We start from the raw sequence: 25,963 nt of genomic DNA on the forward strand, positions 1-25,963 counted from the left end.
GCGAGTAGGCACTCCCAGGAGTCTCTGCGACTCGGCCCGGCTCCTTGACGAAGGCCAGGCCCAGGCTGGTACGTAGTTACCTTGTGTTACTGACACGGGCGCTTTTCCTGCCGTGGACTACATTTCCCGTAAGGCTTTGCTGCTCGATTCTGCGTCTCCGCCACGCAAACTTGGCTGCCTCCTCCTGTGCTAAGGGGATTTGGAGGTGCGTGGTCCTTTCCTGCACTCAATCTCAGGCGTAACGAAAGGTTTGCAGGGCGGCTTCCCTCTTTGATGCCTCTGGGCCAAACCCAGACTCTGAGGTTAAAAAAAAGAAGAACGGCCATCTTGTCCGTGGCTGCTCGGCCTGTGGACTACGTTTCCCAGAGCCCACAGCGGCCGACGTCTCGTCTCCTCTGACGTCGTGGCGAGATCGCCAGCTCCGCAAGGACCCGGACGCGACCAGGGGAGGCTGAAGGTGAGGGGTCTGGGAGTTCGGGGCGGGGACGGGGCGTGTCCGGAGAGTCGGGTCTGTGCGCGCAGGCGGGCGCCGGCGGAGGATGCGCACTTCTGGCGGCGGCGTTGGGGCCGGGTGTGGGTTCCCGCGAGCGTGCCGCTCTGTTGGCTGGTTGTGTTGTGGAAGAGTGTGGGATACTTTGTATTGGGGTGCGGGGTGCAGGCGACAAAATGCTGTGGCTGCGGTGTGCGCCCGCACGCGCCTGCCGGCACGGCCTGCTCCTGGGGTTTGTGAGCGTCCTTGTGCAGGTGTGTGTGCGGCTAGGACCGCGCGGCTGCAGGGCGGAGGCGTGGCTTTGGTTGTGTGCTGCTAGGCTGTGCCACGCTGCGTGTCGTTGCCGTGTGCCTGTGACTGGAGACTGCGTGTGTACGCCTGTTGTGAATGTTGGTGAGTGTGTTGGGGGGGCATGGGGACTGATGCTGTGTGTGCAGAGGGACATCTGCTTGTGATGGTGTGACGCCGTCTTCATCTCCCTCCTCTGTGTCATAGAGTAGGGGCATGACTTTTCTTTCCTTTCATTTATTTATTTATTTATTTGAGAGGCAGAGTTAACAGGTTTTCCATCTGCTGCTTCACTGCCCAAGATGGCCACAACAGCTGGAGCTGGGCCCTTCTGAAACCAGGAGTCTGGAACTCCATCCCAGTCTTCCATGTGGGTGCAGGGCCCAAGCACTTAGGCCATCTGCCACTGGTTTTTCAGGCACATTAGCAGGGAGCTGGATCAGACGTGGAGCAACCAGGACACGGGCCAGCGCCCATAAGGGATGGCAGTGTCACAGGCGGCAGCTCGGCCACAATGCTGGTCCAGGGGATGACTTTTCAAAACTGTCCTGGTCACTCAGGACTTTTTTCTCTTAACCCTTTGTCGAGAACAATGTTAAAAGAAGGAAAGAATTGCTATTGTCCTTCTAACCTAAATTCCAGACACATCAGGTTTTATTCCTTTCTTGGAAACTTGCTTGTTTTTGAGGGCATTTTTTTCTTCTTTCTGAAACTCTTTGTAACAGAGCTACTCCCTACTCACCACCTGCCAGAGTGACCTAGTTTCCAGTATTTGCCGTACCAGTAATTGCCTGAGTGCCCTGGAGATGGCCTGAGTGGCTCACACCCTTTCTGCTCCCTGTGCACCCAAGGTTTGTTAACATTGTTTTCATTTTGAATTAATTTTAGACTTCAAAATGTTATACAAATAGAATACCCATATACTCTTTTTAAAATTATTTATTTGAAAGGCAGAATACAGAGAGAGAAGGAGAGAGAAATCTTCCATCTGCTGGTTCACTCCCCAAATGGCCATAAAGACTAGAGCTGGGCAGATCTGAAGCCAAGAGCTTCTTCCGGGTCTCCCATGTGGGTGCACTGGCCCAATGATTTAGACCATCCTCCACTATTTTCCAGGCATATTAGCAGTGAGCTAGATCAGCGGTGAAGCAGCTGGGACTCGAACCAGCGCCCATATGGGATGCTGGTGCTGCAGGCAATGGCTTAACCCACTGTGCCACAGCACCAGCCCTGCAATTAGAACTCTTGTGCATTGATAGTGGGAATATAAGATGGTGCAGCTGGTAGGGGAAACAGTTTGTGGATTCTTCAAAAAGTTAAAGATATTGGGGAGGGTGGCATTTGGCCTAGTGGTGAAGATGCCAGATAAGACATCTGTGTACTATGTCGTAGTGTCTGGGTTCAATGCCTGGCTTCACCTCTGATTCCAGCTTCCTGCTGTTGAACACCCTAGGAAGCAAGGGCGATGGCTCGAGTGCTTGGATTCCTGCCAGCCATGTAGGCGACCTGAACTGAGTTCTTGACTTCTGGCCTGGGAACTTTGCAGGCATGTGGGTAGGAAAGCAGTGGTTGGAAGCTCACTCTGTCTCTCTCTCTGCCTCTCAAATGCAAAAGAAAAGGGAAGAAAAGAAAAAAGTTAAAGGTAAAAAGTTTCTGGAAATGGTTCGGTGCCATGGCTCACTTAGCTAATCCTCCGCCTGCGGCGCCTGCACCCTGGGTTCTAGTCCCCGTCAGAGCAGCGGATTCTGTCCCGGTTGCCCCTCTTCCAGTCCAGCTCTCTGCTATGGCCTGGGAGTGCAGTGGAGGATGGCCCAAGTGCTTGGGCCCTGCACCCCATGGGAGACCAGGAGAAGCACCTGGCTCCTGGCTTCGGATCAGTGCAGTGCACCGGCCGCAGCAGCCACTGGGGAGTGAACCAACAGAAAAAGGAAGACCTTGCTCTCTGACTCTCTCTCTTGCTATCTACTCTGCCTGTCCAAAAAAAAAAAAAAAAAAAAGTTTCTGGAAATGGATAGTGGTGATGTGAATGTACTTAATCCTCTGCACTAAAAAATGATTACAACAGGGGTACATTTTATGTGTGTTTAACCATAAAACATTCACAGATTAACAAGATTGGTTACTACAGGGAAGGAATGGGAATAGGGTAGAAAGAATGGAAGAATGGAATTGGGAGAGAACAAACAATGGAGGAGTGACTGAATAGCTGTTTTTGTCCAATTCTGACTTAGAGCCATGTTATTGTTTCACTTACTAAAAAATAATTGAAATCAACAAAAATGTGAGGGGAGCCCAGACTTGTGTTTTCAAAAAAATTTTTTGATAGGCAGAGAAAGAGGGACAGACAGACACAGAGACAGAAAAGAGACAGAATTCCTAGCTTCAGATGCCTACAACAACGGGGACTGAGTTCAGCTGAAGCTGGGAGCCTGGTGCTCTATCCAGATTTCCCATATAGATGGCAGGGATTCAATTACTTGAGCCATCACCACCACCTCCCAGAACCCAGCTACTCCAATATGAGATACATGTGTCTTAACACAGGTATCTGAACTGCTAGACTAAAAGCACAATCCCCAAGACTCATTTCTTTAAATTTTAAATTTTATTTATTTATTTGAAAGGCACACACACACACACACACAGAGTGAGAGAGAGAGAGAGAGAATCTTACCTCCCATCTGTTGGTTCACTCCCCAAATGTCAGCAACAGCCAGGGCTGGGCCAAGCCAAAGCTGGGAACTAGGAACTCAATCCAGGGCTCTCAGTGGCTGGCAGGGATCCAGGCACGTGAGCCATCTCCTGCTGCCTCACAGGGTGACATTACCAGGATGCTGGAATTGGAAGTGGAGCCAGGGCTCAAACCCACACACTGTGAAACATGGAATGAGAGTGACCCCAGTGACATCTAACTGCTAACCACTCACCCTCAAACTTGTCTTTTAATTCCATTTTCCATGAATTTTAACAAATATCTTGATACAAAAGGCTATAGGAAAAGTAATTTTAGAAACCTGGCTCCTGGCTTCAGATAGGCCCAGTTCCAGACATTGCAGGCATTTGGGGAGTGAACCAGTGATGGAAGACCACTCTGTCTGAATTTCAGAAAGCTATACATTGTAAGACTAAAGACAAAAAGAGGCCGGTGCTGCGGCTCACTAGGCTAATCCTCCGCCTGTGGCGCTGGCACACCGGGTTCTAGTCCCGGTTGGGGCGCTGGTTCTGTCCCGGTTGCTCCTCTTCCAGGCCAGCTCTCTGCTATGGCCCGGGAAGGCAGTGGAGGATGGCCCATGTCCTTGGGCCCTGCACCCCATGGGAGATCAGGAGGAAGCACCCGGCTCCTGGCTTCAAATCAGCGCAGCACCGGCCACAGTGGCCATTTAGGGGGTGAACCAACAGAAGGAAGACCTTTCTTTCTCTCTCTCTCTCTCTCACTGTCTAACTCTGCCTGTCCAAAAAAAAAAAGAATTGAGTAGGGTGTGAAGTAATTTTTTTTTCTTTAAAGATTTATTTTATTTGAAAGACAGACTTAGAGGGAGAGACAAAGAGAGAGCCTGGTTCACTCCCCAAATGGCTGCAATGGCTGGAGCTGGGTGGGTCCGAAGCCAGGAACATAGCATTTCTGGGTCTCCCACTTGGCTGCAGGGGCCCAAGCACTTGTGTCATTCTCTGCTGCTTTCCCAGGCCCATTAGCAGGGAACTGGATTGGAAGTGGAGTAGCCTGGACTCCAACCAGTACCCATGTGGGATGCTGGCGCTGGAGGTGGAGGTTTTACCACTATACCACAATGCCAGCCCCTGCAGTAACTCTTAAACCACTTTTGACATAGGATTGTGCAAATAAGTATCGTAATTATTGACTTAGGATTGTGCAAGTAAGTGTCATAGTTAATGAGAAGCCAGGTTTTTCACTTTAGAGAAAGGAGTTACCACAAAGGAAGTAGAGGTTAAAATAAACCCTGTGGTGTTGAAGTGAAACTGCTACCATACAAACTCAGGGATTATTTGTATATGCACACAGACAAATACAGATGGGTTTGTGTGTATAGAGTTCGTAGCTGAGGGAGCCTAAGAAGCAAAGACATCTCAGAAGTAATGTATATATCTAAGCTGGATTTCAAAATAGCATTTTCTAATAAAAGGAATCCATGTACCCTGGGAAACCTGTTGATTCCTGGACAGTGGCAAGGAGAGTACAGAAATAGCCTGGAAATTTCATGGTGCCAGAAAATAAGGAAGTACTACCAAAAAAAAAAAAAAAAAAAAAGGTGTGGGGGGAGGCATGACACACTGAAAAGGAGTCACAGGGGTTTCCACAGCCACATCTGTGACAATTTGAGCAACAAAATAATGATAGTACTAGATTACAGTTTAAAGGATAAAAAATTCCAGTTAATATTTAAATAAGTAAACAAGAAGGAAAATCTCTTTCTAACAGTAATATTCTTTTTCTTTATTTTACATATGGCTGCAACAGCCTGAGTTGTGCTGATCTGAAGCAAGGAGCCAGGAGCTTCTTCTGAATCTCCCACGTGGGTGCAGGGGGGCAAGCACTTGGGCCATATTCTACTACTTTCCCAGGCCATAGCAGGGAGCTGGATTGGAAATGGAGCAGCTAGGACTCAAACCAGTGCCCATATGGGATGTCAACACCGCAGGCAGTGGCTTTTACCAGCTACATCACAGTGCCAGCCCCCATCTAACAGTAATATTCTAATAAATAACTCAATAAATGTGGGAGGCTTGGATAAAGTTCCCGGCTCTTGGCTTCAGCCTGGCCCACTGCTGGCTATTGTAGTCATTTGGGGAGTGATTTCTCTTGCTCTATCTCCCTCTCTCTCTCTCTCTCTCTCTCTAATTCTGCCTGCCAAATAAATGTGATAAATATATTTTTAAAAAATTTTGAGTTCTAATTTTTCCTTCTATGCCAACACTTGTTTTGGTTTTTTGGTAATAGTCATCCTCTGAGGTGTCAAGTGACACTTCCCTAATGTTAGTAATGTTGAATATCTTTTCATGTGCTTGTTAGCTATTTATATGTCTTCTTTGGTGAAATGTCTATTCAGCACCTTTGTTAATTCAAAAAATTGTATTATATAAACTAAAAGTTACCATTTTAATCATTTTAATTGTGCCTTTTAATGGCATTAAGTACATTTTTCACATCGTTTTACAACCGTCACCAACATCCATCTCCACATTGTTTTTCATCTTTTCAGACTGAAGTCTGCACCAGTTAAAAGGTAACTCCCCATTTCTCCCTCTTTCCAGTTCCTTACAATCACCATTATTTCTATCTTTATGAATTTGACTCCTTTGGGATCTCATATAAATGGAATCATACAGTATTTGTCTTAGCATGCGTCCACATTGTAGCACATAGTACTACATGTTGGGCTACATAGTACTTCTTTGCACATATGGACCACATTCTGTTTATTCATTCATCTGTGGGCACTTGGATTGCTTCTACCTTTTGGACTATTGTGAATACTGCTGCTGTGACCAAGAGACTACAAATGACTAACCTATTCCACTCCCTGCTTACACGTCTCCTGGGTGTATATACCAAAATCAAATTGCCATGGAAATTCTTATGTTTGATTTCCTGAAGAATTATCATACCATTTTCCATAGCAACTGTGCTGTTCTCACTAGCAATACACAAAGATTCCAATTTCTCCACATCCTCATCAGCACTTGTTATTTTCTTGTTGTTTATTTCTTTGTAAGATGGTGCATTTTTTAGAGCTTTTTAAAAATTTTTATTTTTTATTAATTCGAAAGGCAGAGTTACAAAGAGAGAGAGGGAGAAATAGAGAGATACAGAGAGATGGGGCCGGCGCCGTGGCTCACTTGGTTAATCCTCCGCCTGCGGCGCCGGCATCCATATGGGCACCAGGTTCTAGTCCTGGTTGCTCCTCTTCCAGTCCAGCTCTCTGGTGTGGCGGAGGGCAGTGGAGGATGGCCCAAGTGCTTGGGCCCTGCACCCGCATGAGAGACCAGGAGGAAGCACCTGGCTCCTGGCTTCAGATCGGTGTAGTTCCCAGCCGTAGCGGCCATTTGGGGAGTGAACCAATGGAAGGAAGACCTTTCTCTCTGTCTCTCTCTCTCACTGCCTAACTCTGTCAAATTAAAAAAAAAAAAATTAAAAGAAAAAAAAAAGAGAGAGATACAGAAAGAGATCTTCCATCCATTGGTTCACCGCCCAAATGATTGTAATGGCCCAGGGCTGGGCCAAGCTGAAGCCAAGAGCCAGGAACTCCTTCCAGATCTCCTACATGGGTGCAGGGGCCCAAGCACTTGGGCCATCTTCTGCTGCTTTCCCAGGTGCATTAGCAGGGAGCTGGATTGGAAGTGAAGCAGCTGATACTTGAACCAGCACATACAAGATGCCAGCATTGCAGACGGCACGACACTGGCCCTGCGTTTTTGTTTCTTTTTTTTTTTTTTTGGTAAATACACTTTTCTAATGATTAGTAATTCTGAGCATCCTTTCACATGGTTATTGCTTTCACATGGTTATTTGTATATCATTTCTGGGAAAATGTCTACTCAATCCCTTCCCCATTTTTTTTTAAGTTTTATTAATTTGAAAGGCAGAGTGACAGACAGAGAGAAAGATCTCCATCCAAGGTTCACTCCCCAGAGGGCTGTGTTGGCTGGGGCTGGTCCAGGCCCAATCTAGGAGCCCACGACTCCATCCAGGCCTCCCACGTAGATGGCAGGCATCTCAACAGTTAATGCCATCATCCGCTGCTTTCCCAGGTGCATTAGCAGGGAGCTGGGTCAGAAGCAGAGCAATCTGGGCTCAAAGCAGCCCTCAGAGAGGGAACACTTGTGTAACAGGCAGGAGCTTAACCCTCTGTGCACACAAAGCCAGTGTCTAGAAAGTGTTAACGCTGGAGTTCTAAAGGAGCTGGTTTTTGCTGAGTCAAGATCAATTTCAGGGCAGGAAATTGCCCTCTGTGGTTAAGATGCCAGTAGGAATACCCACAGCTCACAATGGACTTCCTTTGTTCAGTTCCACCTCCGCTTCCAATGATAGCTTTCTGCTAATGCACAGCCTGGGAGACAGCAGGCAGTGGCTCAAGTCTTGGGTCCTGGCCACCCACATGGGAAACCAGGGTTGAGTTTCTGATTCCCGGCTTTGACTTGGCCCAGGCCCAACCTTTATAGGCATTTGGGAACTGGACCAGAGGATGTAAGCTCTCTCATTCTCTCTCTGCCTGGAGTGGGGGGGGGGGGGGATTGAAGATGCAGGGGAAGGCAGTGCTATGGTGCAGCGGGTTAAGCACCCGTCTGCTATACCACATCCCACATCCGCACTGGTTCAAGTTCTGGCTGCTCCACTTCTGACCTAGCTTCCTGCTAATGTGGCTGGGAAAACAAAGGAAGATGGCCCAAGTGCTTGAGCCCCTGCACCCATGTAGGAGAGCCAGAAGCTACTGGCTCCTGGCTTCAGCCTGGCCCAGTCCTGCCCATTGCAGCCATTTGGGAACTCTCTTATCCTCCTGCCCTGTCTCTCCCTCTCTGTATTTTCTGACTTTCAAATAAATAAATAAATCTTAACAAAAAAACTTTTTTCTAGAAAGGCGCAGTTACAGAGAGAGAAAAGGAGAGACGGAGGGAGATCTTCCATCTGCAGGACTTAGAAAATAAACATTTCTTAATTTCATTTTTGGAAGTTCTTTCACATGTTATTTTTTCATATGTCAATAAATATACTGAAAGAAGGCTAAACATAATTTCTTATTTGAAATGCTTTTTGGGGCCGACGCTGTGGCGTAGTGGTTCGAGACCTGGCTGCTCCACTTCTAATCCAGCTCTCTGCTATGGCCTGGGAAAGCAGTAGAAGATGGCCCAAGTGCTTGGGCCCTGCACCCGCATGGGAGACCAGGAAGAAGCACCTGGCTCCTGGCTTCAGATCGGCACAGTGCGCCGGCTGTAGCAGCCATTTGGGGGGTGAACCAACAGAAGGAAGACCTTTCTCTGTGTCTCTCTCTCTCTCACTCTCTAACTCTGCCTGTCCAAAAAAAAATAATAAAATAAAAATAAATTAGAATGTGAGATCCGCTAGGTCAGGGAGTTGATTTATTGTATTTATTTTGTTGCTGATCCCTAGAACTGTGCCAGTTGAGGTAGGAGCTGAGTAAATACAAAAGAGTTCCCTGACTTCTCTTTCTCTGCCTGCATATCTGATCAGATGCCAGAACCTGTTGGTTTTACCTCTAATCTCCACCTTGAGTTCATCCCCCTCCTCCTCATGTCTCCTGCTGCTGTTCTGGGTCAGGCCCTCTCTGTTGGCTTTGAAAAGTACAAGGATCTCTCAGTGTTGGCACCAGTTTTATTGATCTCATCACTTCCTTCTTAAAATTCTTCAGCTGCCTTCTATTTCATTAGCGGGTGAAAGTCTAACTTTTATGTGGTTAGCCCGTGTGTGTTGGTCACATGTGTTCTCCAGACACTGTGGACCCCGTGCTGGTGAGAGTGAAGATGAGACCCATTGGTCCTTGCCCTCATAATTGTTTCTGTTAGATGCCTTCATTTTCTAATTTCTGGTAACATCCTCCGTTAACTCTGTAGTGTTCAATATCAGTGTATGGTGGGGCAGGGGAGGGCAGGGAAGCAAAGCAGGGTCAGCAGAAGTACACTTGTTTTATGCTCATCCATGTGGGAGTTCTCTGTTCATCCGAGTTTCACCCCAGTCTCCCCTAATCTGCTTTTTGCTCTGCATTTGTCTAGAAGAATCCAGAGAAATCAGAGCCCATCAGGTAGATCTGAAGGCCATGGCCCAGGTACGTTGACATGTATTGTATCCTTGGAATAATCTTTCTTCCCTCCACATCGTATCAACGTTTCTGTTCTTTACCCTGAAACTTCCTGTTCTGCACAAGCCGTTTTAGAACTGTTTCTTGAAGATTTATTTATTTGAGAGGCATAGCTACAGACAGAAGGAGAGACAGAGAAAGGTCTTCCATCTGCTGGTTCACTTCCTAAGTGGCTGCCATAGTCCAAAGCCAGGAGCCAGGAGCTTCTTCTGCATCTCCCACACGAGTGCAAGAGCTCAAGTCCTTGGGCCATCCTCTACTGCTTTCCCTGGCCATCTAATCCAGGGAGCTGGATTAGAAGTAGAGCAGCCAAGATTCAAACTGGCACCCATAGGGAATACTGGCTCTGTAGGCGGTGGCTTTACCCTCTACGCCACAGTGCTGGCCCCAATTTTAGAACAATTTTATCACCACACACACAAAAAAAAATCCCAAGTGTTAAATGTCAAGAGTGCTTCCGGTATTCTGGAGCAAATCCCTCATCAGGTATATGATTTGAAGATATTTTCCCATTCTGGTGGTGGGATTTTTCACTTTCTTAGTGGAATCATTTGTGGCACAAAAGTTTTTATTTTATAAAGTTCATTTATCTTTTTGACCTAGGAAACCAGTGCCTGACTCAAGGTCATGAAGAAAGACTCCTATGTTTTTTTCTAGGAGTTTTATTGATTTAGCTTTCACACCTAGGTCTGAGATCACTTTGAGTTGGTTTTGCACGTGGTGGGAGCTAGGAATCCAACTTCCTTTTTTTGTAGGTGGCCGTTCCTTTAGTTGTCCTAACCCTGTTTGTTTGAAGAGACTGCTCTTTCCTCCACTGAATTATCTCGATGACGTCGTTTATTTTCTGGCAGTCCTTAGGGAACTGGCTAAATGATGCTCTCCTTCAGAGAGGTTTTGCATGTTGGACGTTTTTCAAACTCAGCACACTTTAATTTTTCACCTGGAGTTTTCTCCAACCAAGTGAATGATGAGATTTTTTTAATTTCAGACTTCCTTGAGTGTTGGCCTTCAGTTAGAGATAGGCAATGGAAGTTGATAGTAGTAAGGATCATTCATGATCACGCCTTTTCTTCCCTCTCAAGCTGCAGGAGGTTCCTTGTCATTCTTCTTTCCCTGCAGGGTTCTCATTGGCTGACCATTTCACCCATTCTCTTCTAGGATCCCAACGTTTCATGGGTTCATACCCTGCTATGTTCTAGGTCCCATACCAAAGTTGATGCCCAAAGCATTTCGCTTCAGATTGGCCCCAGCTAACATATTTACTTACCTCTCTGGGTTGAGGAGTGTGTGTGTGCATGTGTGTATGTGTGTGTCTGTGTGTTCTGTCAGCTCTGGGATTTTGTTTCCCTTACCTTCTTGAGAATTAGAAATGTGTTTAACATATACTAAGGGTGGGCCAGTGCCATGGCTCACTTGGTTAATCCTCTGCCTGCAGCGCCAGCGTCCCATATGAGCACCGGGTTCTAGTCCCGGTTACTCCTCTTCCAGTCCAGCTCTCTGCTGTGGCCTGGGAGGGCAGTGGAGGATGGCCCAGGTCCTTGGGCCCCTGCACCCACGTGGGAGACCAGGAGGAAGCACCTGGCTCCTGGCTTTGGATCAGTGTAGTGCTGGCCATAGCGGCCACTTGGGGGGTGAACCAACGGAAGGAAGACCTTTCTTTCTGTCTCTCTCTCTCATTGTCTAACTCTACCTGTCAAATAAGTAAAAGAAAAAAAAAAAGGAACATATAACAAGGGTGAACGAGGGTGTTTGCTGTTAGTATTCGACATTAGAATGTTTGCAACAGAAGCCCCCTCTCCTGTCTTTTCTGTGTAGACATGGTGGGAGCTGTAGTGGTTGGTCCTGGTCTCAATACATGCTAATGTCTCCTGTTTTGTGAGGCCTTTTAGACAAGGGCTGTGATTGGAAACTTTAGTTAGAAAACTTTCTGACATGTCCATGCCCTCTTAGCCCTGAAAATGGAAATGAAGACTCCAGACCTCATTACCATTTTACAGAAAGTATAGAAGTAACGCTGGGGGCAGCACTGTGACACAGTAGGCTAAGCCTCTGCCTGTGGCACTTGCATCTCACAGGGGCATTGGTTGGTGTCCCGGCTGCTCCTCTGATCCAGCTCACTGCTTATGACCTGGGGAGGCAATGGAGGATGGCCCAAGAGTTTGGGCCACTGTAGCCACATGGGAGACCTGGAAGAAGCTCCTGGCTCCTGGCTTTGGATTGGGTCAGCTCAGGCCATTGCTGCCATTTAGGGGCTGAACCAGCAAATGGAAGACCTCTCTCTCTGTCTTTCATTCTCTGTGTCTGTAACTCTGCCTCTCAAATAAATAAATAAAAATAAATTAAAAAAAAAAAAAAAAAAAGCCGGCGCCACGGCCCAATAGTCTAATCCTCCGCCTGGCAGTGTCGGCACACCAGGTTCTAGTCCCGGTTGGGGCGCCAGATTCTGTCCTGGTTGCCCCACTTCCAGGCCAGCTCTCTGCTGTGGCCAGAGAGTGCAGCGGAGGATGGCCCAAATCCTTTGGCCCTGCACCCCATGGGAGACCAGGATAAGCACCTGGCTCCTGACTTTGGATCAGTGCAGTGCGCCAGCCGCAGTGTGCCGGCCGCAGCGGCCATTGGGGGGTGAACCAACGGAAAAGGAAGACCTTTGTCTTTGTGTCTCTCTCTCAGTGTCCACTCTGCCTGTCAAAAAAAAATAATAAATAAATAATAAAAATTAAAAAAGAAGACGAAGAAGAAGTAAAGCTAGTGGCCAGTGTTGTGGCTCAGCAGGTTAAGTCACCATCTGCAATGCTGACATCCCAGATGGGCACCGGTTCAAGTCCTGGCTGCTCCACTTCCAATCCAGCTTCCTCTCATGTACTTGAGAAAGCAGAAGATAGCCCAAGTGTTTAGGCTCCTGTACCCATGTGGGAGACCAGACAAAGCTGCTGGCTTCAGCGTGGCTGAGCCCTGGCCATTGCAGCCATTTGAGGAGAGAACCAGCAGATGGAAGATCTCTCTCTGCCTCTCCATCTCTAACTATGCCTCTCAAATAAATAAATAAACCAAAAAATAATAAGAAAAAATAAAGCTATACCATGAAGATACAATCAGCCAAATCTAGAATATGGTGATTTCTACCAGATCAAATATGTCTTTCATAAACAAATGGTAATAAAATTTTATCAGGTTTGTGTGAACTGTTAAAGATTTGAAGACTTTAGGAAACCAGTCAACTAAATGCAATATGTGGGTCTTGTTTGAATCATGGTTTGACCAAACCAAGTGTTCAATCACTTTTGGGGGCCAGTGTTGTGGCATAGTGGGTAGAACTGCCACTTGTAACACTGGCATCCCATGCAAGCACAAGTTCGTGTCCTGGCTGCTCCTCTTCTGGTCCATCTCTCTGCTAATGGCCCAGGAAAACCAACAGAAGATGATCCAAGTGTTTGGGCCCCTTCCACCTCCGTGGAAGACCTAGATGAAGCTCTTGGCTCCTGCCTTCAACCTAGCCCAGCCCTAGACATTGTGGTTATCTAGGGGAGTGAACCAGCAAACAGAAGAGCGCTCTCTGCCTCTGTCTCTATAACTCTGACTTTCAAATAAAATGAATAAATATTTTTAAAGAAAATCACGTTTGAGGAGCAGGCATTTGACTTGGTGGTTAAAACACTGGTTAGGACATTCGAGTCATACATCAGCATCCCTAGTTTGATTCCCAGCCTCCAGCTCATCATTGCAGCTTCCTGCCAATGACCCAAGTAGTTAGATCCTTTTACCCATGTGGGAGACCTGAATCAAGTGTTCCGCCCCCAGCTTTGTGGCTGTAGGCATTTGGGGAGTGATTCTGGCATAAAAGTGCTCTCTTTATGTTTGTCTCTCTGCGTCATCAATAAATACGTAAATAAGATCACTTTTGATACCACTTTGGATGGAAGATCTGTCTCTGTCTGTCTGTCTCTCTGTCTGTCTCTCTCTCTCTCCCCTCTCCCTTACCCACTCTGTCTCTCTGTCACTCTGCCTTTCCAATCAACCAAATTTTTAATCACATTTCAGAAGATTGAGATAATTTGAACTTAATCTGTTTATTAGGGAATTATCATTAATTTTATTAAATGTGATACTATTCTGACTCTTACACTTTTCTTTAGGAAAGCAAAGTCTCTAACCTGTTACATACTGAAGCAATTGTAGGTGAAGGACTGTGATGTTTGTTGTGTGAGATTTGCCTCAATACATGAGAGATCAAAGATGGAAGAGAGAAAACCAGAAATGCAGAGCTTGTGGTTATTTGTTGAAGCAGAGTGATAGATACATGGGGGTCGTTATGCTTTTCTTTGTCTTTTTGTGCATTTTGAAACATTTCATAGTAAAAAGTGAAGAACACAAAAGTCCTTGAATTCACTAGTCATGCATGGGTTTATTGTTTCAGGGATTGGTGACATTCAGGGATGTGGCCGTAGAGTTCTCTCAGGAAGAATGGAAGTGTCTGAAACCTGCCCAGAGGGACTTGTACAGAGACGTGACTTTGGAGAACTTTGGGAACTTGGTCTCACTAGGTAAGGATATTGTGTCACACAGGGCCAGGCAGTAAATAAGGAGCCAGGGACCACGTTGGTGGGAGCCTGTTTCTTCCTCTAGCCTGAACGGCTGAAGAGAGGAAACCAGGGTGTAAATGGTGGGTCACAGAGAAGGGCCCAGGCCAGCAAATGCAATTCCCTCCAAAACTCCTGGGTCAAAGGTGGAGAGAGAGCTGAGAAAGGACCTACATGCTCTTGGTTTCTGCCTGAACTCCTTGTGATACTTCCCATCTACCAAACCCAATGGGAAAACATGGGGCGTGGATAATACTGTCCTTACAGGTAAGCTCTCTGGGCATAGAGCAGGACTCGGGACATGGCCAGGAGCACTGAAGAATGAATTGCAGGCAAAGGAGAAGGTTAGTGGAGGATGACCACCCTCGTTGTCTAGTCCACATGATTCAGGCCAGCCTTCTGGACTTTCTGGTTTCTTTGTTGTGAATTTCTAGAGCAGTTTGTGAGTTTCAGACTGAATTCCGGTTCTCGTTCCCAGGGAAATTGCTTTGTGCTTTATGGAATTGGAAATCAGTGGTTTTGTTGAGCATCTCTGTCTTCACATCCTTTGGACAACCTTCACACCTCCCTCCTTGTAATTTCTTCACTTTCTTGGTGACAAAGGACTGGGCTTGAATTTCAAAACAGTGTGATCATGCCCCATTTCTCTTCCTATAAACAGGGATTTCCATTTCTAAACCTGATGTCATCTCCTTGTTGGAGCAGGGGAAAGAGCCCTGGATGAAGGCAAATGATATTACAGGACCATGGTGCCCAGGTGAGTGAGGACGATCTGTTGGAGGTGGTCATGGGTGAGTCAGGTGGTAGAGGTAACTGCAGTTGTGTGGAGAAGCTCCCCTCCTGGCCGTCCTGTGAAGGAAAGGCCTGGGACCCTCCTGAGATTTGAGGATGTGAAGGACATAGATCTGGCAGGCATTAGTGTCTGAGCACACCTTTCCTTACCCCCATTCGTTCCTCTCTGCTTCCATTTCCCTCCCACTTAAAACTAGGTGGTGCCATCTCTTCCTCAGTGGCCACCACTTTACCTGTGCATATGGTCCTTTCTTCTGCAACTATCTCCATCCCTTAGAAAAGCTTGTTTCCCTAAGACTGCCACTCATTTTCTCTGATTCAGCAACTCATTCATTTAGTCTCCCAACTTTGGAGTGGTGGGGTTGTGTAGTTGAGGGCACAGACTCTTAGTTTCAGACTGCCTGAGTTCATTTCCTTCCTCTTCCACTTACTCACTATGTAGTTTGAGAAAATTACGTAAGTTCTCGGTGCTTCAGTTTTCTCCTCTGCAAATGGGATAAAAGCAGTGCCTTTCTCCTGTACTTGTCAGGCTGCTATGAGTTAATTATGTGAAAGTGCCCAGAACAATGCCGGGTCACTAAGTATGTGCTAGCAAGTACAATGAACTGGGACTTGCAGGGCAACATTGGAACCTTTGGCTACTTAACCATCAGTTATTCCTCTCCTAACTTCTCTGCTGTTGTCACATCTATTTTCATTTGGTATCATTTTCTTTCTATTGGAAGAACACCCTTCAAATTGGCTTGGTTAAAAAAATTTCCTTTGTGGACATCTGCCGTTGACAAATTCTCTCGATTTTTGGCCACATGAAAATGTTTTTATCCCACTTACTTCTTGATGGATACTTTCACTGGTATGGAATTCTCTGTTGGCTGTTTTCTCCTTTGAGTCTAAAAGAAAAAGACTGCCTTCTGTCTTCCCTGTTGTTGTTGACAGTCAGATTGTTCCACTTTAGAAAAATGTCCCCACATGTACTGAAAACTAGTGATCTTTGAATAGGGTACGTGCCTCTGTTTAACTGCGATCCTTGTGGTTCTATGAGGGTACTTCAAAAAGTCTGTGGAAGAGTAGAATGAAAAGATAAGATGAGGCAAGTGTTTGACCTAGAAGTTAAAATATCACTTGGAATGTTTGCATTCCATATCAGCCTGCCTGGATTCAAGTCCTGGCTCTAGTTCCAACTAATGTATACTTCAGGGGGTGGGGGGAGCAGCAGGTGTCAGCTCAAGTTCTTGAGTCCCTGCCACCAGTGTGGGAGACCTGGATTGAGTTCCAGGCTCCTGGCTTCAGCGTAGCCCAGCTGTGGCTGTTGTGGGCTTTTGGGAGAGTAAAGCAGCAGATGGAATATTTCTTTCTCTCCCTCTCTGAAAGAATAAATGAAAATAAATAAAAACTAACAAATATTAAAATATAAGTTTATCTTGATGCAAAAAATTTTGAAGTTTTTGCCTAGTTTTTTGTAATATACATTTCCATGAAGGTTTTGTAGAAGCCTCATGTTATGTAGACTCTACATATCTTTCATCAGGGTAGGGAGGGAGTTTAAACCATACTTTATTTGGTACTATAACATTATCTCTTTTTTTTAAAGATTTATTTATTTATTTGAAAGGCAGAGTTACAGAGAGGCAGAGGCAGAGAGAGAGAGATCTTCCATCTGCTGATTCACTCCCTTAATGGCCCCAACAGTCAAAGCTGGGCCAATCCAAAGCTGGGATCCAGGAGCTTCTTCTGGGTCTCCTGCATGAGTGCAGAGGCTCAAGGACTTGGGCCATGTTCCGCTGCTCTCCCAGGCCATTTCAGAGAGCTGGATCATCGAGGAAATAGAGCAGCCGGAACATGTACCAGTACCCATATGGGATGCCGGCATTTTACCCATTACACCACAGACCAGGCCCCTCTCTTTATTTATTTATTTATTTATTTATTTTTATTTGAAATGCAGAGGAGTTAGGACTTGGGCATCAGTTGTAAGAGGACATTATTTCATTTACCATATTCTGTGGATTATTTTTGAGCAAAGATCATTGAGTATGTGTAAATTAATATAAGGGATGATCCACTGTAATTCTGTATCAGAATAGTAAGTCTATTGCTGTTGTGCCCATGGAAGTACTCTTATCTTTCAGAGAACATTTGGTTGGTGTGTTTTCTAACTTCTTGTAGTTATGAAAACAAAAAATTTTAAATTATCATATAATTTTTGTAAAATATGCATTGCATAAAATTTATCATTTAAACTATTTCTAAGTATATAATTCAGTGTTATTAAGTACACTTACAGTATATCCAAGTATATTAAATACATTGTGCAGCCATCACCATAATCCATTCAAATAATTTATTTATCATCCCAAATAGTAATTCTGTACCCAATAAATAACAGCTCTCCATTTCTCCCTCTTCCAGCCTGTAGTAACCTATTCTACTTTCCCTATGAATTTGTCTGTCCTGGGTACCTCATATAAGTCTTAATATGTGGCTTTGGGACCTGGCTTGTCTCACCAAGTGTGTTTTCAAGGTTCATCTGTACTATGGAATGTGCCAGAATTGCATTCCTTTTTCTGGCTTAATAATCCACTGTGTATGTGTGTATTCCTATGTGGATGTACAACTGTCTGTCAAGTGTCTGTTTTCACTGTTCTTGCTTCTTTTGTGTATGTACCTGGAAGGTAATTGCTGGATCATATGATAATTCTATGTCTACATTTTTTAGGAATTATGCTTATTTTCATATCAGTTAATTAATGAATTTGAAAGGTAGAGCAACAAAGAGAGAAACAGAGACAGAGATCTTCCATCTTCTGGTTTGTTCTCCAATTGGCCACAACAGCCAGGGGTGGGCCAGGCTGCAGCCTGGAACCCAGAACTCAATCCAAGTCTTCTGTATGGGTGGCAGGGATCCAAATACTTGGGCCAACATCTGCAACCCTCCCAGGAGCATTAGCAGGGAGCTGGATTGAGTCAGGAAGCGCAGCTGCCCAGACTCAAACCAGCACCCCAGTGGGATGCCAGCATTGCAGTTTTGGCTTAACCTGCTACAATGCTGGTCCTAATCTCATATTTTAAAAACATTTTCTCTCCGCTGGCACCGTGGCTCAACAGGCTAATCCTCAGCCTTGCGGCGCCGGCACACTGGGTTCTAGTCCCGGTCGGGGCGCCGGATTCTGTCCCAGTTGCCCCTCTTCCAGTCCAGCTCTCTGCTGTGGCCTGGGAGTGCAATGGAGGATGGCCCAAGTGCTTGGGCCCTGCACCCCATGGGAGACCAGGATAGGCACCTGGTTCCTGCCATCGATCGGTGCAGTGCGCCGGCCGTGGCGGCCATTGGAGAGTGAACCAACAGCAAAGGAAGACCTTTCTCTCTGTCTCTCTCTCTCACTGTCCACTCTGCCTGTGAAAAATTTAAAAATAAATAAATAAATGAATTAAAACATTTTCTCTCTAATTGTTGTGTACATGGTTTGCAAATGTGAATTGCTTTCAAGATTTTATTTTATTTATTTGGAAGGCAAAGTGATAGAGATATCTCTTCCATCCACTGGCTCACTCCCCAAATGGCCACAATAGTTGTGGCTGGCCCAGGCTGAAGCCATGAGCCTGGAACTCCAAATGGGTCTCCCACGTGGGTGGCAGGGGCCCAAACACTTGTGCTATCTTCCACTGCTTTCTTGGTCACTTTAGCAGGGAGCTGGATTGGAAGTGGAGCAGCTAGGACTCTGTAACTCCACCTTTCAAATAAATACATTTTTTAAAAATCTATTTTGTCTTATACTAAGGTAAGTCTCATCCTTTTATTTTCAAACATCTATGCCTTTATGTCTTAAGTGTGTTGCTTGTTATCACCATATATCCCATATATCTGGATTTTGATACTTCATGCAACTCGAATTCTCTCTTAACTAGTCTAATTAATTTATATTTTATTATTACTATTATTGACATTCTTGAATTTGTATTTAACTTATTTATTAACTTATAATACATTCTTTTTCCCTAATACTTTATTTTTTTCATTTTAATGTAAAATTAATACAAAGAGAACAGATTCAGTGTAGTTCATAAGGAGTGAACAAATGCATTGCAGATCTCTCTCTCTCTCTCTCTGAGTAATTCTGCCTTTCAAATAAATTTTCAGAGAAGATTTATTGGGCCGGCGCCACAGCTCACTAGGCTAATCCTCTGCTGTGGCGCCGGCACCCCGGGTTCTAGTCCTGGTCGGGGCGCTGGATTCTGTCCCAGTTGCTCCTCTTCCAAGCCAGCTCTCTGCTGTGGCCCGGGAAGGCAGTGGAGGATGGCCCAGGTCCTTGGGCCCAGCACCCACATGGGAGACCAGGAGAAGCACCTGGCTCCTGGCTTTGGATTGGCGCAGCGCGCCAGCTGCAATGCACTGGCCGTAGCAGCCACTTGGGGGGTGAACCAATGGAAAAGGAAGACCTTTCTCTCTGTGTCTGTGTCTGTGTCTGTCTCTGTCTCTGTCTCTGTCTCACTGTCTAACTCTGCCTGTCAAAAAAAAAAAAAAAAGATTTATTTAGCAGCCAGCGCTGTAGCCTATCAGGTAAAGCCACAGCCTGCAGTGCTGGCATTCCATATGGGCACTGGTTTGAGACCTGGCTGCTCCCCTTCTGATACAGCTCTCTGATATGCCCTGGGAAAGTAGTAGTAGAAGATGGCCCAAGTCCTTGGGCCCCTGCACCCCCATGGGAGTCCTGGAGGAAGCTCCTGGCTCCTGACTTTGGATCGGCACAGCTCCAGCCATTTCGGCCATCTGGGGAGTTAACCAGCAGATGGTAGACCTCTCTCTCTCTCTCTCTCTCTCTCTCTCTCTGCCTCTGCCTCTGCCTCTCCGTAACTCGGCCTTTCAAATAAATAAATGAGTCTTTTTTTAGGCAGAGCAACAGGAAAAGATCTTCCGTCCACTCTTTTGTTCCCTAAAGGGCCACAACAGGGCTGGGCCAGGCTAAGGCCAGGAACCTGGAACTCCATCTCATAGGTACAGGAGTCCAAGTACTTGGGCCATCTTCTGCTGTTTTCTCAAGCACATTAGCAGAGAGCCTGATCACAAGTGGAGCAGCTGGGACTTGGACCAGTGCTCCAGCATGGGATCCTGGTGTCACAGATGGCAGCTTAACCCTCTGTACCACAATACCAGCCCCCACTGGTTTTATAGTTTTACTTTATATTTCTCTTCCGTTAGTGTTTATACTTAAATTTTCACAATGTGTTGTCAAGAAAAAAAAGAAAGTAATAAGAAATGACCACTAGGTTTTGGGGACTTGAGCGCCTGGTGAAAGGTAGAGCCACACTGATATGGGGTCAAATAGGAGAGGAATGGATCTAGAGGAGATAACACAAGAATCCAGTTTCTGGCATATTGCTTAGTAACTTCCTGTCAGCTCTCCACGTGGGGATGTTGAGCAGGCAATGCGGTGAGTCTGGACCTCAGGATAGAAAGTAAGACTAGACCCAGAAACATGGATGTCATCAGAACGCAAAGAATTGTTAAAGCCATGCAGATGACTGAGGTCACCTAGGAGTGAAGGAGACCAAGGACTGAGCTCTGGGCACACCTGTATTGAGATATTCGAAAGAGGAGGATGGAGTCAGGGAGACCAAGAGGTGGGGTCCGTGAAGTAATGAGAGTTCCCAGGCCAGCGGGAGACACTGAGAACTGAGCGAGGGGAGCCGCAAAGGCTGCTAGGATGTCCTGTTAGCTCTGGCAACCTGAGAGTTGTTCAGCCTTGTGACTTAAGTCAGTACTGACTTGAGCCTTACTGTCTGTAAGACTGAAGGTTTTTATGGGTTCAGTAGGGGTGGTTCATTGGAGTATTGGTGTAAGAGCCTTTAGGGTGTGACTTAGGAAGTAGAACGTCAAACAGAGATGATAGTGAGTGTAGACGCCTCTTAGAAGCAGTTTTATCCACAGGAAGCAGAGGAAGGGGTTGATAACGGGCAATACAGAACTTTGCAAACAATAAGAATGACTGGGTTGGACAAGGAAATTAGTTCTTTGTGGGAGTAGAAGCTGCCACCCCACTCATTCATTCCCTTATTTCTGAATATTTGGTTGTGTTTTGTCTCCTTATTCCAACTTCTGGATTGAGATGACTTTACTTTGACTTGGTGCCTACTGATGGCACCAGTGTTTCGTTTCTTTATGCTGTAGTCTAAGGATGGATCTGTCCATCCTTCTATCTGGGAAGCCACACCTGCATTTTAAAGGGGGAAAGAAGACTCCTGTGAGTATTACAATAAATTCATTCAAAAATGCTCACACCACTTGGCAGCACCAGTGTACACGTACAATGGTTTCCTGCTGTCTCACTGATAAATGATGTTGTCAGATTTATCATGGCCAAAAAGTAGTCTTTTAGTGTGACTTTAATTTGCATTTCTTTTGTTATGAGTCAAGTTGAACATCTTTTAATGTGTGAAACTTCTTTCTATGAACTTTTTTTTTTTTTAGATTTATTTCTTTATTTGAAAGTCAGAGTTACACAGAGGAGAGGCAGAGAGAGAGAGAGAGGTCTTCCATCCGCTGGTTCACTCCCCAGTTAGCTGCAACAGCCGGAGATGTGCCGATCCAAAGTCAGGAGCCAGGAGCTTCCTCTGGATCCCCCACACATGTGCAGGGGACCAAGCACCCAGGCCATCTTCCACTGCCCTCCCAGGCCATGGCAGAAAGCTGGATTGGAAGTGCAGCAGCTGGGATTCAAACTGGTGCCCATAAGGGATGCCAGCACTGCAGGCAGCAGCCCTACCCACCATGCCACCTTGCCGGCCACTGTCTATTAATATGTTCATTTATTTTTACTTTTTTTTTTTTTTAGTTAAGATTAATTTTAGGCCGGTGCCATGACTCAACAGGCTAATCCTCTGCCTAGCAGCGCCGACACACTGGGTCAAGTCCCAGTTGGGGTGCCGGATTCTGTCCCAGTTGCCCCTCTTCCAGGCCAGCTCTCTGCTATGGCCCGGGAGTGCAGTGGAAGATGGCCCAAGTGCTTGGGCCCTGCACCACATGAGAGACCAGCAGAAGCACCTTTCTCCTGCCTTCAGATCAGCGTGGTGCACCGGCCACAGCGGCCATTGGAGGGTGAACCAACGGCAATAGGAAGACCTTTCTCTCTGTCTCTCTCTCTCACTGTCCACTCTGCCTGTCAAAAATTAAAAAAAAAAAAAAAAAAAAGATTAATTTTATTTTGAAAGGCAGAGTTGATAGAAGGAGGGAGAGCTATCTACTGGTTCACTACCCAAATGACTACAGTGGACAGTGCCAGGCTGGGACAAAACCAACTACCTGGAACTCCAGGTTCCCATGTGAGTGGCAGGGGCTGAAGCACTTGGGCCGTCATCTGTTGCTTTCTAGGCACATTAGCAGGGAGCTGAATCAGACATGGAGTTGACCAGGACTTGATCCAGTGCCTGAATGGAATGCCAGCATTGCAGGTGGTAACCCAACCTGCTGCACCACAGTGCTGGCCCCTTACTCTTAATTTTTATAGCACAGCTCAGCGCTGTGGCATAGTGGGTTAAGCTTCTACCTCCAGCACCAACATCCCATATGGGTGCTGGTTCAAGTCCCCAGTGCCACTTCCAATCCAGCCCCCTGCTATTGTGCCTAGGAAAGCAGCAGAAGATGGTCCATGTCCTTGGACACTTGCACCTTCCTGGGAGATCAGCCCAGCTCTAGCAGTTGTAGCCATCTGGGGGGGTGAACCGGCAGATGGAAGATCTCTCTTTCTCTCCTTCTCTCTCTGTAACTCTGCCTCTCAAATAAATAATTAAATCTTAAAAAAATTTTATAGCAAAATTTGGTGAGTTTATTTCTCAAAAAAACCATTAAGGATTTTTAATTTAGGGGGAGGGTATTGGGACACAATGGGTTAAAGTTGCTGTTTGAGAAGCCTGATCTCATATCAGAGTGCCAGTTTAACTACTGGCTGCCACTCCTCTGATACAGCTTCTTGCTCATGAATCTTGAGAGGCAGCAAATGATGACTCAGGTCTTGATTCCCTGCCACCCACATGGGGACACAGATGGATTTCCAGGTCTCTAGTCTTCGGCCTGGCCCAGGCCTGGTTACTGAGGGCATCTGGAGAGTGAACCAGCAAATAGAAGCCTTCCTCCCCTCTTGCCTGTCAAGATAGGTTGGTTGGAAGGAAGGTAGGTAGGTAGATAGACAGGTAGGTAGGTAGGTAGTCTTAGCTACATGAAATGCCAGGAACAGGCAAACTCATAGAGACGGAATTAGTGTTTCTCTACCATTAGTGATTGCCTGGGCCTGGAGGGAATAGAAAATGGAGGTGACTGCTTAATGACACAGGGTTTCTGTTTGGAGTGATGAAATATTCTCAAACTAAATATAGTGAGACTTTCTACAAACCACTGAATTACACATTTTTAAATGGTTTAAGTGGAGGAATTTTTTGCTAGTTAATTTTACCTCACATAAAAATACATAGATAAAAACACACACTTTGGGCCTAATGTTGTAGATGTTCATTCCATCTGGGATCATGTTCAGATACTTTTTGTTAACAGGCTTCCTAGTGATTCTGATGCATGTCAAAATTGCGACTCCCGGGCTCAATTTATTTTATTTTCCTGTTTCTTTCTGGAACCAGATGAGCTGCTATCATATTTCTGCTTTCATGTCCTTCTTAGAAATTATATAACATTTGAGACTTATGTAAGCTATTTACTTTTTATAGTTACTGTTTTCATTTCATCTCCCTATTTTACTGTAGAATTTTTTTTTTTAATTTCTCATAGAAGAGGAGAACTGCTTGCATTTACTTTTTCTTATTTTTCAGACTTGGCATCCAGGTGTGAAACCTTCCCACAAAGAGGTATTTTTGAAATAGACTCATTCAATTGGGAGATAATGGAAAGCCTTCGGTGCTGTGATCTCGAAATCGCCAGTTTTAAAGATGACTGGAAATGCAAAGGCCAGTTTGAGGGACAGCACATGAATCAAGAGTGCTGTCTCCAGCAGAGGACGATCACCCGTGAAAGCTTGGCCACCTCTGAGCACCATACATCGCCCACTCTTCGTCAGAGCAGTGAGACTGGTGGGAGACTGATGGGATGTAATGACTGTGGGAAAACCTTTAGCCGGGGCGCACACCTTATTCAACATCAGAAAACGCATACTGGGGAAAAGCCCTTCGAGTGCGAGGAGTGTGGGAAGGCCTTTAGCCGAGCCTCGCACCTCGCTCAGCATCAGAGAATTCACACAGGTGAGAAACCTTATGACTGCAAGCACTGTGGGAAGGCGTTCAGACGCACTTCGGAACTCACTCTACACCAGCGACTACATACCGGAATGAAACCCTATGAATGTAAGGAATGTGGGAAGACCTTTAGACAGCATTCCCAACTTATTCTGCATCAAAGAACTCACACTGGTGAGAAACCCTACGTATGTAAAGACTGTGGGAAGGCTTTTATTCGTGGCTCACAACTTACTGTTCATCGCAGGATTCACACAGGTGCCAGACCCTATCAGTGCAAAGAATGTGGGAAGGCCTTCAAACAGCATTCCCAACTCACTGTCCATCAACGAATTCATACTGGGGAGAAGCCCTATGAATGTAAGGAGTGTGGAAAGGGCTTTATTCACAGCTCAGAAGTTACTCGACATCAAAGAATTCACTCTGGGGAGAAACCTTTCGAATGTAAGGAATGTGGGAAGGCCTTCCGACAGCACGCACAGCTGAGGCGACATCAGAGGGTTCACACTGGTGACAGACCCTATGAGTGCAAGGACTGTGGGAAGGCGTTTAGTCGGAGTTCGTACCTCATTCAGCATCAGCGAATCCACACAGGGGACAAACCCTACGAATGTAAGGAGTGTGGGAAGGCCTTTATTCGTGTCTCACAGCTGACTCACCATCAGCGAGCTCACACCTGCGAGAAACCCTATGAGTGCAGGGAGTGTGGAATGGCCTTTATCCGCAGTTCCCAACTCACTGAACATCAGAGAATTCATCCAGGTATCAAACCTTATGAGTGCAGAGAATGTGGGCAGGCCTTTATCCTTGGCTCACAGCTCATTGAACACTACAGAATTCATACTGGTTAGAAAACCTCAACTGTTGGCTGGCGCTGCGGCTCAATAGGCTAATCCTCCACCTTGTGGCGCTGGCACACCGGGTTCTAGTCCCGGTCGGGGCACCGATCCTGTCCCGGTTGCCCCTCTTCCAGGCCAGCTCTCTGCTGTGGCCAGGGAGTGCAGTGGAGGATGGCCCAAGTTCTTGGGCCCTGCACCCCATGGGAGACCAGGATAAGCACCTGGCTCCTGCCATCGGAACAGCGCAGTGCGCCGGCCGCAGCGCACCTACCGCGGCGGCCATTGGAGGGTGAACCAACGGCAAAAAGGAAGACCTTTCTCTCTGTCTCCCTCTACTGTCCACTCTGCCTGTCAAAAAAAAAAAAGAAAGAAAAAAGAAAGAAAGAAAGAAAAAAGAAAAGAAAACCTCAACTGTTAAAGACGTAGAAAAGCCTTGATGTGGAGTTTAAACCTGATTCAAGATTCGATCATTTAATGAAATTAATGTCAGAAAGCCTTCATTTGTCACTTGCATTATGGAACATCAGAGAACTCCTACCAGAAGAAAATTCAATAAATATGGGAATTCTTGTTGCCTACTTACTGTTTACTGAGGATCAGAGAACATATGCTAAAAATGTCAATGTAGGAAAGCCTTCTGTTGCCACTCAAAATGTGTTAAATTTCTGAGGATTCCAAATAGAAAATGACCCTATTAAAATGTTTTGTGAGCGTGCCTTTCACCATGACATACAGTTTACTGAATAGTGTCTCATTGCCACTGATTACTGACTGTTCAGCCTTGTACAAATTATGCAGCCTTTCTGTCCCTCAATTTACTTATTTTTAACTGATGGTAATTATACATATCCAACAGAATTTCCTATTTAAATATTTTATTTTAGTTTATATAAAAGGTAGAGTAGCAGAGAGATA

At 45.9% G+C, this 25,963-nt stretch overlaps 1 protein-coding gene across 6 annotated transcripts; it reads left to right on the top strand.

Annotated features, from left to right (window-relative positions):
• The first annotated feature begins 95 nt into the window (after positions 1 to 95).
• Positions 96 to 25,869, top strand: LOC133747826 (zinc finger protein 565-like). 6 transcript variants are annotated; one of them, XM_062176231.1, is made up of 6 exons: positions 96 to 457; positions 9,524 to 9,576; positions 14,024 to 14,150; positions 14,848 to 14,943; positions 23,790 to 25,065; positions 25,455 to 25,868. In XM_062176231.1, the coding sequence occupies exons 2-5, from the start codon at positions 9,568 to 9,570 to the stop codon at positions 25,058 to 25,060; spliced, it is 1,503 nt and encodes a 500-aa protein (XP_062032215.1). In that variant the 5' UTR covers positions 96 to 457; positions 9,524 to 9,567; the 3' UTR covers positions 25,061 to 25,065; positions 25,455 to 25,868. The 6 variants fall into 6 exon arrangements, with proteins under 6 accessions (XP_062032215.1, XP_062032210.1, XP_062032216.1 ...); XM_062176227.1 differs by lacking the exon at positions 96 to 457 and adding exons at positions 534 to 1,629; positions 5,998 to 6,021 and having other exon boundaries at positions 23,790 to 25,869; XM_062176226.1 differs by having other exon boundaries at positions 23,790 to 25,869.
• The last annotated feature ends 94 nt before the right edge of the window (positions 25,870 to 25,963 follow it).

The sequence above is a fragment of the Lepus europaeus genome, chromosome 19 (assembly GCF_033115175.1).
Source record: "Lepus europaeus isolate LE1 chromosome 19, mLepTim1.pri, whole genome shotgun sequence".
NCBI lineage: Eukaryota > Metazoa > Chordata > Mammalia > Lagomorpha > Leporidae > Lepus > Lepus europaeus.

Bases quoted from the DNA above. Each gene is read 5' to 3' on its own strand.
- LOC133747826 (XM_062176226.1), top strand. The intron at 14,151-14,847 runs GTAAGGATATTG...TCCTATAAACAG, and splicing joins TGGGAACTTGGTCTCACTAG to GGATTTCCATTTCTAAACCT. The intron at 14,944-23,789 runs GTGAGTGAGGAC...CTTATTTTTCAG, and splicing joins TACAGGACCATGGTGCCCAG to ACTTGGCATCCAGGTGTGAA.